Raw genomic sequence first — 14177 nt, 5'->3', positions numbered from 1 at the left:
GATCAATGTTGTAGTTGTCACCCAGCTATTTGCGTGTTTGTTGATACTATTATCAAATTTCAAACAACAACATATTTAAAGATACGAAGTATAGACAAATGTGCAACACGATCTAGACATGATAAAAATAAAGAAGAGTTCCTAATGCAATTCAACAATATTGTACACTCCATTGCACATTACGTACGTTCCCTAGGATATCAATTCATGCTAGAACGAACTTTTTTTTATTAAGTAAATCTGTTAGACATTTCGTGCTGTATTTTAATGGACATCACATGTTTTATATTGTGCTGTATTAAGTCTATTCGAGTTTTTTTTTTATTTACTAGTATTATAAAATATTTCCAATACACATGATGGTGAAATATGCTATTTTGCCGGCTTGAATTTTTATATGTTTTATAATCAGAGCCGGCAAAGTAGTAAATTTGTATACGTATGCTTTCTGTCCTTTCTAAACTGGGATGAGTTGTTCGTCATCTGGTGTTGGGAAATAGCTACTGCCAAAAATTGGGCGCAGGATATTTTAGCGAAAAAATTTGAACTACTAGGGGACATTTGAACGCCGACATAAGAGCCCATTTTAGCGCCGGATTAATCCGTTCACCTACAACTATTTTCGATAACCCATTTTAGCGAAAACTTACCTGTTGAATAATACTGAACTAAGCTTTGACCAGAATTTCCATGAAATTCAAAGCGAACAAAAAAATGGTTCAGAGTCGTTCCATGCCCATTATAATGATTAATGTTATAGTTGTCACCTAGCTATTTGCGTGTTTGTTGATACTATTATCAAATTGCAAACAGCAGCATATATAAAGATACGAAGTATAGACAAATGTGCACCTAGACATGATAAAGATAAAGAAGAGTTCCTAATGCAATTCAACAGTATTGTACACTCCATTGCACATTACGTACGTTCCCTGGGATGTCAATTCATGCTAGAACGAACTTTTTTTTAATTAGAATCATATTCAAAACAGTGTGGCTGTGGCCATTGATTGACGTCCTGAATGCATTCAATGACTGGGACAGATTATGTGAACGTTTGTCTGTATAAACGACACTGCTCACTACTTACTTATTATAGAATTTAAACTGTAGGGTCACCAAAGGTTCTTAACACCTTTAATAATGTAATAATCCGAAAAATTAATCAGGAATAACCTTTATGTTTTGCTTTATATTATTGATATAAATCATAACATCGTGTTATTCATGATTAATTTTTCGAATTACTTTATTTAGGTATTGAGAACCTTTGGTAACCCCACAGTTTAAGTGTTTAACAAGTACATAGTGAGCAGTTGTCGTTACAGACAAACGTTCACATAATCTGTCTCAGTCAATGGGATAATTTAGGACGTCAATCAATGGTCACAGCCACACTGTTTTGAATATGATTCTAAATCTGTTAGACATTTCGTGCTGTATTTTAATGGACATCACATGTTTTATATTGTGCTGTATTAAGTCTATTCGATTTTTTTTTCTATTTATTATAAAATATTTCCAATACACATGATGGTGAAATATGCTATTTTGCCGGCTTGAATTTTTATATGTTTTATAATCAGAGCCGGCAAAGTAGTAAATTTGTATACGTATGCTTTCTGTCCTTTCTAAACTGGGATGAGTTGTTCGTCATCTGGTGTTGGGAAATAGCTACTGCCAAAAATTGGACGCAGGATATATTAGCGAAAAAAATTGAACTACTAGGGGACATTTGAACGCCGACATAAGAGCCCATTTTAGCGCCGGATTAATCCGTTCACCTACAACTATTTTCGATAACCCATTTTAGCGAAAACTTACCTGTTGAATAATACTCACTAAGCTTTGACCAGAATTTCCATGAAATTCAAAGCGAACAAAAAAATGGTTCAGAGTCGTTCCATGACCATTATAATGATTTATGTTATAGTTGTCACCTAGCTATTTGCGTGTTTGTTGATACTATTATCAAATTGCAAACAGCAACATATATAAAGATACGAAGTATAGACAAATGTGCACCTAGACATGATAAAAATAAAGAAGAGTTCCTAATGCAATTCAACAGTATTGTACACTCCATTGCACATTACGTACGTTCCCTGGGATATCAATTCATGCTAGAACGAACTTTTTTTTTAATTAAATCTGTTAGACATTTCGTGCTGTATTTTAATGGACATCACATGTTTTATATTGTGCTGTATTAAGTCTATTCGAGTTTTTTTTTTCTATTTATTATAAAATATTTCCAATACATATGGAAATATGCTATTTTGCCGGCTTGAATTTTTATATGTTTTATAATCATAGCCGGCAAAGTAGTAAATTTGTATACGTATGCTTTCTGTCCTTTCTAAACTGGGATGAGTTGTTCGTCATCTGGTGTTGGGAAATAGCTACTGCTAAAAGTTGGGCGCAGGATATTTTAGCGAAAAAATTTGAATAAGAGCCCATCTTAGCGCCGGATTAATCCGTTCACCTACAACTATTTTCGATAACCCATTTTAGGCTTTAAGTTGGCAGGTATGAGAAACATAAAGTACTGTATATGGCACCAAACAGTATGAAATAGTTCATGTATCATGACAAACATAATGTCAAAAAATCTGTTTCATTGATGCATGAGTTCTGTATCTGTCGAAAAATCTTATTGCATGTTTTCATAATCATATCATAATTGTTTAACAAAAATATCTATTTTCCTTTGTTTTAACACAAAGTTCTCTTTTTTTTGTATATCTATTTTCTATTTTGTCATTGTTAAAGCTTATGATACTTAGTGATAAGTAAGGATGAAAAGGGGAATAATCCATTACAGTAAAAACATAATTTTCACAACATGCTGAGATTGTAATCAAAATGCAAATATATAGGTATACAATATGCTATTAGAAATATATTTCCAGTGTCAAAATTGGTGAATTAAACCAGAGACATATATGTCTCTGATTAAACTTAGTATTTGTTAGAAATTTTCTTTTTGTGCTAGGATTGTTATTAAAATTTCTATATGGGTATGAGCTGATTATAATTCCAAATTGATTTGCCATGTCAAAACTGTTATGAAATTTTATGTTTACTAAGATCATATCTTTTGAATTGTTATTTGCTAGTGTTAAAATAAAATTCATGAAATCTGAAACCCTTTTACAAAGTAGTACGTCAGGTTTAGGAATTTTTGACAGATTATTATTTTTGAACTCCTATGGTTTCTTCCTATGATACAGTGTAAAATATTTGCACTATATCACCCACTTTTCTTTTCATATTTAAGACTTCAAAAGTTCATAAAAGGTCATTTACCAAAATCTATTTAGATTCTTTATTTCTTTTCTTTAAAAGATTTTAGACCCAAAGAATGCAAATGCTAATTAGAAGGTAAAAGTCTGTGTAAGATATTTCCCATCATTTTTATGCCCCACCTACGATAGTAGAGGGGCATTATGTTTTCTGGTCTGTGCGTTCGTTCGTCTGTTCGGTCGTCCGTCCGTCCGTCCGTCTGTTCGTTCGTCCGTCTGTTCCGCTTCAGGTTAAAGTTTTTGGTTAAGGTAGTTTTTGATGAAGTTAAAGTTCAATCAACTTGAAACTTAGTATACATGTGTTCTATGATACGATCTTTCTAATTTTTGTGCCAAATTAGAGTTTCGACCCCATTTTTACGGTTCACTGAACATAGAAAATGATAGTGCAAATTTCAGGTTAAAGTTTTTGGTCAAGGTAGTTTTTGATAAAGTAAAAGTCCAATCAACTTGAAACTTAGTATACATGTTCCCTTTGATAAGATCATTCTAATTTAATGCCAAATTAGAGAATTTATTCGAATTTCACGGTCCACTAAACATGGAAAATGATAGTGCGAGTGGGGCATCCGTGTACTGTGGACACATTCTTGTTAAAATACATGTATTCGATATCAAGTATCTTGAAAAGGAGTTCAACAATCCTCAATATTTTTAGCTTATTATGCTCCTCTTTGCTTCATACTACATAGTAACAATTTTAAATTTCACCGGACTTCTGCTTATTTTGTTTGTATCCAATTAAAAGTGCATGTATATGCCTCACACAAAAATGTGCAAGCTGGACATTAGTTTTCTTGGGTGTTTTTTTATAACATCCATACTGCATGAACATGTGCACTGGTTATTTTTTTCATAAAAACATTAGGGAGGCAGGTTGTGTCATTTATGCATTTTGAATTATGATGCAAAAGTTTCCCTCATTTCAAGGAATAGCAAGAAAATTTGTTAAGAAGTGTTAAGGTTTTGTTTAATTATTATTTCAAATATGGAATGATTTATTTTATAATATTTTTTTTACTAATAGACTTTTTTTAATACTATCAAAGCATTTAATATGTTTAGACACAGGTTTCCAACTTTTTTCTACGAGTTCACTCGTTTTAGTTGGGTTTTCCTGACCAGCGGGATTACCGATGATAACTATTTTGCCATTTCTTTCTCTCTCAAATACATTTTCTTATTAATAATTGTTATGATTTTATTTATGCTCATGCTTATGAGTTGTATTAATGTAAATTGTTTTAATAAATATTAAAATCCAGTGCCCTTCTAGCTGTCTGGGTTATTGACAATATGTATTTGTAGTTTGAGAAAAAGATGTTGCTAGTGAGTTGGGTCACAACATCTATCTATACTATTAAACGAGAAGACCTCATTTTGGGTGTCGCTTCTCTTCTTTCCACAATAAATTAATCAACACGCCTCGGTGTCCTATAGGTACAGTGCATAGTGCCATTTATCATCCATTCATATGATTATTCAGATTGAGTTATTTTTGGGGAAAAACGAGAAAAAAGGCATCCGGATATTGTCCCGTCATTGGACGAAATTTTAAGTCATATTAGCCTTCCGGTTTGCGTTTTTATCTGTATACTTTGAACATACATATATATACAAAGAATAAAGTGTAATTTCAGAATTCTATCTGCTATCATTTTCAAGTTTACTATCCACGGCAGTCACAGAGTTTATTAAATAGAGAGGGTCTGTATACTATATCAATGACCACTATGGATCGATTTGTAAACTTAGAATTGAAAGTAAATACACTATATTTATATAGTAATAATCAGTAATGAATGTTTATAATATACAGATAAGCGCTAAAAATATTCATCTGAACTTTTGATACCTTTTCTGAAATTCTCCAGTCATTAAATATTTTACAAAATTTATTGATTACACAAAAAAAAAGAAGACGTGGTATGATTTCCATGTTGACACAACTCTCCACAAGAGACCAATATGACACAGATATTAACAACTATAAGTTATCGTACGACCTTCAACAACGAGCATAGCCCATACCGCATACTCGCCTTTAAAAGGCTCCGAACTGACAATGTAAACCAATTCAAACCAGAAAACTAGCGGCCTTATTTATGTACAAAAAAAATGAACGAAAAACACATATGTAACACATAACCAAAACAACAACCACTGAATTACAGGCTCCCTACTTGAATGTTCATAACATACGAAATGTATGTTCATATTGAAACTGATAGAAAACCAAAAAATGAGAATATTGGAAATAAAGGAGGAGGGATAAAAAAAACATTTTCCTGTCCCTAATAACCTATAACCATATTGAAATTGACAGAAAACCAAAAAATGGGAATATTGGAAATAAAGAAGGAGGGATAAAAAAAAAAAGCTTTTTCCTGTCCACAATAACCTATAACTTATGATACTTTTGCTGAAATTCTCCAGTCATTCAATATTTTACAAAATTCTTCCAACAACACTTTACATACTTTAAACTACGCTCTGAATGCCCGCGATTTCGCGGGTGTGTTCTAGTATAGTATAAAGTTAATATTATTCTTGATATGGTGATATAAACACTTATTTTGTGTCTATTTCAATCACCAGTTTTTTCCTCATAATTTAGTACATGATTCCAAATTTTAATTTCCACGTTCGACACTCAGGTGTCACAATTACTTAGAACAGAATCTGCTAAACCTTCCGTGGGCACTCGAGATAAACCCTGGTTTTCAATAAGGTTCGTGTTGATCTTTAGAATCCTATGTAGTGTTTTGTAGAATTTTGTTTGTCATACATCGCTCTTCAACTTTTGCCATTATGTTTTGATATTGTTGCTGACTAATAACTTTAAAATCCCTTTGAAATCTGTGGCCTGTTTTAAGTAGTCAGGAGTATATATCCCTATTAATGAAGTCTGTACTGACTCAACATGTTATTAATTGAGATATGTGCACATTATATGATGGTACTAAATAGATAGTACTATTCAGACATGGGGAAATTGACAATTGAAAAGTTAAAATCATCCTTTTAAAAAGATTTTGGTTTGTAGGCGTCAATCTGTGTCAATATCAAAGTAAAGGTCAAGATATGAAGCAAACATCTTGGTTTCTGTAGTATCCTTTATCACAAGCTCACTGGGGCATATGAAATATAAATACTGATTGACTGACAATGGGTTAAAGAGAAACAGGAAATCTTCAATATATCGGACTTTGAAATCAAAGAACTAAGCAAAATGTTTTTGTCGAGGTGTTACAGTACATGTCAAACTGGCAGGTGTCATCTGACCTTATCTTCATTTTCATGGTTCAGTGTTTACAGTTAAGTTTTTGCGTTTTGGTCTGTTTTTCTAATACTGTAAGCAATTATAGGTCTACTATATTTGGTGTATGGCATGATTGCAAGTTATACATGTCTAGCTGGTAGGTTTCATCTGACCGTGACCTCATTTTCATGGATCAATGGTCAAAGTGAAGTTTTTTGGTTCAACTAAATTTTATGATGTACATGTCAGTGTCGCAGGTTTTATTTAACCTTGACCTCCTTTGCAAGGTTCATTACTCAGTGTTAAGTTTTTGGGTTTTTGTCTGTTTTTCTTAAACTATTAGCAATAGTTCAACTGAATTTGTTTAATGGCAGAATTGAAATCTGTACATGTCTGCCTGGCATGGTTCATCTGACCTTGACCTCATGGTTCATTGGTCAGTTTAGTTTACTTGGTTAATATAAAAAAAAGAAGATGTGGTATAATCTCGGGTATAATTGCCAATGAGACAACTGTCCACAAGAAACCAAAATCATCGAACGAAAAACAAATAGTATGTAACACATAAATAAACAAAGTCTGTTTCTTAGAAACTATAAGCATTAGGTCAACTATCATGGGGCCCCGCCCCACACTTTTTGTAGGAAAAAAATTTGGATGATTATATAAGAAATCTGGAGTGTTCTCCTTTTTTTAACTAAAAGTTCTTGATCCGCCACTGACTTTTTAGTGTTTTGAATAATTGTAAGGTGTGCATGTATTTCTTGTTTCGAACATATGTCCTTCTTCTTTATACTATTACCCCTCGGTTTTAATTAACACATAATTTTCATAAATACTTGGAAGGGGACAGGACAATTATAATTTTTGCATTTATCTGCATGTATACTATAATGATTAATATACTACTATAAGTTAATATCTTAATACCACTAATTCATTGATGGTCATTGATTTGTGACTGATGTAATGTGACATTAAATCAAAGATAAATGGATAGGATTTTATAGTATCCATATCAATCATTAATAATGCACATGTCTCGTGGCTGCTTTTAAATATACAACATGGCTTACAGTATACAGCATACCGTAAATTACGTACTGGATCATTCATGCTGTGGATTTGGATAGTTGAATATAAATATTCTAGAAGAAAAACTAGCATTATTTATTTTTTTCGTCTAAATGTATTTCAGCAAAGTGAAATTGTCAGTGAATTTCTTCAAATGATGTCGCCTTGTTATTGCCATGGCATAAACATGTAGAAGCAATAAGTATTCACAAACTGGAAATCAATGCTTTCGTTAGAATATGACCTTCAGGACTAATACAAGAAAATGTATAGGTTTATTTAAAATTGATACTATATTAAAAATTGATACATTAGCCGATAATTTTGCTATAAGGTCATTATTTTATCATCGAAGGTTGACATGCAATCCATACTGACAGTTGTAGCTAAACATTATGTTAGAATTTCAATAACCATCAAACTATTTTGAATATTTGAACGGGTCTACGAACAGATATCGGTTACTTTCCAGATTCGTGTCAAAGGTCTTATGTGACTTTGAGATGAAGAACAGCAAAAAAGCGCTGTTTCTTTGCTTTTTGCTTTGTTTCTTTTTGCATGTACTGATTTTGTGTCATGGATAGATACTACCATATCCTTTGCTTTTCTATTAACCAAATATTCAAACCGAATTTAATTTTCTTTATATGATAGAAGAGGTGACACAGATGTGTTATAGATATAGGAAGATGTGGTATGAGTGCTAATACGTCGTAGTGGAAGCGTAGTTGTGTCGCGGTGAGAACGTGATGGTCGTAGTGAGGTCGTAATAACGTCGCTGTGAGATCGTAGCGCAGTCTCTCCGAATAGAATCACGCTTTCGCTTCGCTCTCGCTACGATGGTACAGCTCCTTTGCGATCTTACTACGATCTTAATGCGCTCTCACTAAGCTTCTACTACGACCTCTTTTCGCCACGACCGCACCACGATTGTTTTGAAAATGTTCAAAGTTGGCCACGCTCGTCACGATCTTAAAGACCTCACTACGACCGTGATACGACCTCACTGCGATATATACACGATCGTACTACGATCATCAAAATTTGCATTTTTTTCACAGATCGTAGTGCGATCGTGGCCTAGTGGGACTGGGGTATAAGTTATGCTATAAAATCATATTAAAACAGCATTACACTGTAGACATAAATTATAAAATGTTAAGCACAAAATATCAAAATGATAACCCTATTTAATTAAATGTTAGGCACAATATATTAAAATAATCTGCTTCACATCTGTTTTTACCACAATATCCACATTTTAGAAAACAGGAATCAGATTGTATGACCCGCCTGAGAGAAATAAAGTGTTCAGTAAAAACATCTGTAGGTACCCACAAAAAGGGGAATTAGCAACCTCGAACTGGTTCGAGCAAGATACCATTGTCGTTGAGCCTTTCGACTTTAGTCGAAACAGCAAGACATATAGCGATCCTACATTCTGTGAGCGGCGTCGTCGGTGGCATGATCATAAGATAGTATCCAAAAGTAAATTTTGTTGGAATAAAATTCCATTTTTTTTTTATATTTTACTTATAAATGGACTTACTACATTCACTTTGTGGTTAAAGTTTTTTTTTTAAATTTTGATAACTTTCTTAAACTATCCTAGTTTTCTACCAAACTTGGATAAAAGCATTATTCTAATCTTAAAGATAGTATCCAGAGGTAAATTTTGTAAAAAAAAACAACAATTTTACCGTATTTTACTTATAAATGGACTTAGTTTTTCTTCCAGTTAAAAAATGTAACATTACATACAGTCTGCAGTTAAAGTTTTTAAAAAAAATCAAAAGATAGTATCGAAAGGAATATTTTTATTGATTTTTTTCATCATAACAGCAAAAGTAGGCGAGACACTGGTTTCCTTGAACCCTTACAATTTTTTTTAGGCCAGGCGATATCCTTTTTCAGACTTTTGGTGAACAATTGCCATTATGTTTTGGGGGATTCCCTTACCTTTTTTACTGTGTGGAATTGCTAGGAGAATATTTTGGTACACCAAATGCTAGCTTTCGCTTAAATATTTTGTACTAATTGTCAATCTTGAGTTTTCCTATACATGTTGATGTGAATTAGTTCTCTCTGTTTAAAGATCTTGTTCATTTGAACAAAAACAAAACAAAAACAAAACAAAAATAATTTGGATATATGTTCCATAATCTTCTTCACCATTTCTTTTACATGTATCACAAATAATATGCTCTGTAGATTTACAAATAGGACATGACTGTCCATTTGACAATGGCTTCTTAAAATAAACAAACAATACATGTAAAGTTATCGCTATAGTGGGAATCTTGATATTATTAATTTTGAAGTCTTCAACTTTATCTGAAAGATCATCCCCTGTGTTTGAAAGCAAAATGATTTCACCTGGCAAGGAAATTAAACTGGAATATGAAGGTAAAATGATAACTTGTCTATATATTTTTTTTTAATCAAACAAAGGGTCCTTAAATTATTCATAATCCCTGAAATTATATCAGGGAATTTGTAGAACAATTATTAAAATTTTCAGTGATTATGTAAAATCACTGGTCATTTTCAGGGATTATACATAATTACTAATGATTTTAGTGATTCTACATATTCCCTGAAAAATCAGGGATTCTACATAATCCCTGATTATACAAATTCACTGTAACATATACATAAATATTTTGGCACCCACTAAAGGAATAATTAAAGATTCTAGCATTTCAATTACAATTCATTTAATAAATAAACGGACGGGCGCTCTCGATATTATTTATATTTTTTTTGTTGCTTTTTTTTAGTCTGTAGCCAAGTATTCAAACAGAATTTAAACAGTGCATCTGTGCATAGACGTGACAATTTTGGCATCCCCTTATTGAATAATAGTTATATACTTCAATAAAGTCTGGCACCCGTCGTGTCGAAAGGATGCACTGATCCAGAAGCCCAGCCTTTCAAATTTTAAACACCCGATCACATAATATTATCATTTAGCTATTGTAAAACTGTGTGAAAATATTTTAAAATAAGCTATCTTTTAAACGGGACACAACAACCTGAATGGCTATACTAATTAACCTTGTAATAAGCTATAGTATTATAGTAAAATACTTATCAGTTTAAATTGTTGGATTAAGATCAAAGTTTTTAATCTACAAGAAGTTGATTATCCCACACTATTTATCATGTAAATTAAAATTTAACTTCACAATTCTATTTGAATATCTTAAACTTATTTATTACAGTATAGCAACGACTGTTTATTAATGAATAAATAAAGTATGCTAATTCTTATTTCAGATTATCAGATTAAATCAAATACAATTAAATCGCCCCGTCGTTAATACAATTTGTTGACATATTTTGAAGAATTTATTGGCACTAATTAAATAACGGTAAACAAAAACGTGTGTTGCTTCTGGTAGGTAATATATATGATAATGTGGTAATTTTGTATAATTACACCAATGCCGAGGAAACTACTGCCTGTGGTTGTATATCATTGTTCGGACGAAGGGATGTTACCATATAAAACATTGTAATTCAGGATATTCGCAAACTCAGTTGAAGAAAGTGCATGCGGAACAAAAGCAAATTTTGAAATATAGATTCAGCAGTTTTTGTAAAATATAAGATTATGCTTAATTAGTATCGTCTGAGTCTTTTGTGTTATACTGGAAATATACTGTGCTACGTCTACCTTTGGATTAAGTGTAATTTTTCTTATTATGGATATAGAAACCTGAAATCATGGATACGCATTTAACTCCGTTTAAAAGAAGATATGTTGACAATTGGAGAAAAGAAGTGAACAAGCATCTGCGAGCAGGTACAATGTGTTTAACATTGACCGACTCACCATTACAAAATGTTGCACTGGATAATCAAATCAAAAATAAATTTGAAGTTTCTTCAAATGGAACAATATCTCATGAAATGGGGACCCAAACGGTTAACAATACAAAACAGCCTATGAATTTAAAGCGAGTATCTTTTAAGTATTCTAAAAATGTCGATCAGAGTAAAGGAACAGAAAAAGTGCATGAAGGGAACCAGTCAAACAGTGCTCGCAAGACTTCCCAGAAACCTTCATATCAGCGTCACGAAACTAATCCGTGTGACAACATTGAAGAGGAACACACTCCATTAGTTATCATTGATCCGCAGTTGATGACACCGATGAGGCACTATGAAATAAATCCACAAGAGAGATCATCAAATAATCGCCCAAAGTCGATCGAAAGAAACATAAATAATCCATTCAAATTCACATCAGTGCAAACCTCGCGAGACATCAATCCAGAAAACAAGAAAAAGGAAGTATGGTCTATCCGTTGCCAAGTTCAGTCACGAGACAGGAATAGTTTTGTCGTTTCTCGTTCAAATTTATTTAAATATAATGATATATCCAATCATAGTTTTCTGAACTTACCATCTCGTTTCCAAAATGACAAATACAATCAACAGATAACTACACCGAAGCCGGAAGTTTCATTGAATCAACCCTCTCCGCGAAGAAATATTACTTCAATGTTTGCTGTACAAGCATGGTAGCCTCGACGGTAACGCGCGTTAATGTTCTGTGTTATTACTTCAGTGTTTTATGTACACGCATGGTAATGTGAACGCTCTGTTTTGTACCTTAAGTGTTTGCTGTACAAGATTGGAACGTAAGCGATCTGTTTGTGGTACTTTAGTGTTTGCTAATGCATACATGGTGATGTGAAAGTTCTGTGATAGTGCTGTACAAGTATGGCATGGTTAACATTCTGTAATTCCCATGAGCAATATTATATCTTGAGTATTGGAAGACAGTTATTTAACTAAAGTCTTAACTATATCCATTGACAAAGGACAGTAATTCCTCATGACAAACGCGCAAAACATATTCCATCTTGTAATTGGTAAAAGATTCAAAATAAAATTGTATTACGTGTAGATAGTTTTTCTGACATACTACAAAAACAAATGAATTTATATGTATAGACCATGTCTTACTACCGGACCTAGGAATATTAGTAAAAAAATTGTAGAAACAGAGCAGAAATATAAAAGATCATTCAAATTCCTTCAATTTAAAAACAAAACTGCGATACAGTGGCACGTAATGTATATTTATGAAATAATATTTATCAGTACCGCTGAAGCCAAATAGAAAAGAGCATAAAAAATCTTCAATTTTTAAATGGAATTTCAAAATCGCCAAATGGAATTTCGATTTCAGTTAAATATGTAATTACATAATTTAAAAACAGGAATATTTAACTATCAAAATGTGTCATTAAGCTCTAGCTTACGGTCAGTCGTCTCTGTGTGAATCACTAGGCAAATATACCCAAGTCCTGGCATGAAAATAAGAATTTTGTTTCATTGAAAGGAGAAGGAAAGGGTTCCACTTTATTTGATGTAACCTTGGCAGGCCCGTAGCCAGGAATTTGCAAGCGGGGGTTCGTTTGACTCACAAACTTGACTTTAACAGTCACAATTCAAACAGAACATTGACTTTAACAGTGCTTATTTGTTTTCAAGGGGGGGGGGGGGGGGGGGGGGGGGTCCGAACCCCCCTGGCTACGGGTATGCTTGGCTAATACTTTTCAGGTCTTCCAATCTTTAGTTAGATTCACAGTATCACAGTTCTATGTACGCACCTTACGGTTTTATCAATATTTTGACTCAGTTCAAATTAGAGCATCTACGAACGTAGAGGCACTACAACTTTATACAGATTATGGGCAAATATTTAGTATTTACACCTAATAACATAAGCAAAAAAAACCTTTTTTCATCTTTTTATTCAAACTTTGTAATGATTGTTTGTCTGTTTGGTGGTGGTTTCATCATCTATCTACAATGTATGTCAGTCAATTTGGTGCAGGCATCTATCTGTGGTGCGTTTTCCAAGGCATGTCACCAGTAGTCTTCCCAGCGATGTTAGGGCAGGTGGTTTTGCGAAATGTTCCTTTATGTTGTATTCTTGGCACGGTCTAGTTTTTGGTACAAGTGTGTATATAAGTAAGCTATTGTCTGGTCTATGGTCGAGTTGTTGTCGCTTTGACACATTCCCCATTTCCTTTCACAATTTTAAAGTTTTTGTCTGCTACCTGGAATTCACAGCTAAGGTGAAATGGGAACACACCTTTCAATCATGGTTTGATAATGCAGATTTATGATGTATAAATTTGAGAATGGAAAGGGGGAATGTGTCAAAGAGACAACAACCCGACCAACGAAAGAAACAACAGCAGAAGGTCACCAACAGGTCTTCAATGTAGCGAGAGATTCCCGCACCCGGAGGCGTGAACTGTTTGTCCCAGAGGAAAGCATCAGCCTAGTATAGACAGTATATATTCAAATATACTAGGAGTGTATAGCTCTGATAATTTTGCCGGTCCTTTTCGATGGTATTTCAAAGTTACTATTAGTATTTGTTTTCAAATAGTTCGCCTCGGGCACCAATAACGAAACATACCGTCGAAATGTCTACCTGGTGCAGTACAATTGGCTATTCTGTATAAAATCTGTACAAACATTCTAGGAAAATCGATACAAACCGAGTG

General features: G+C 33.1%; 1 protein-coding gene across 1 annotated transcript; it reads left to right on the top strand.

Moving 5' to 3' along the window:
• The first annotated feature begins 10957 nt into the window (after positions 1-10957).
• On the top strand, positions 10958-12558 carry LOC134680598 (uncharacterized). Its single transcript, XM_063539704.1, has one exon. The coding sequence runs from the start codon at positions 11371-11373 to the stop codon at positions 12172-12174; it is 804 nt and encodes a 267-aa protein (XP_063395774.1). The 5' UTR covers positions 10958-11370; the 3' UTR covers positions 12175-12558.
• Positions 12559-14177: the final 1619 nt, after the last annotated feature.

Source organism: Mytilus trossulus, chromosome 1 (genome assembly GCF_036588685.1).
Source record: "Mytilus trossulus isolate FHL-02 chromosome 1, PNRI_Mtr1.1.1.hap1, whole genome shotgun sequence".
In the NCBI taxonomy this organism is placed as follows: Eukaryota; Metazoa; Mollusca; class Bivalvia; order Mytilida; family Mytilidae; genus Mytilus; species Mytilus trossulus.
The sequence above is the reverse complement of the archived record's forward strand: the minus strand, read 5'-3'. Positions and strand labels throughout refer to the sequence as shown.

Bases quoted from the DNA above. Each gene is read 5' to 3' on its own strand.
- LOC134680598 (XM_063539704.1), top strand. From the start codon at position 11,371: ATGGATACGCATTTAACTCCGTTTAAAAGAAGATATGTTGACAATTGG.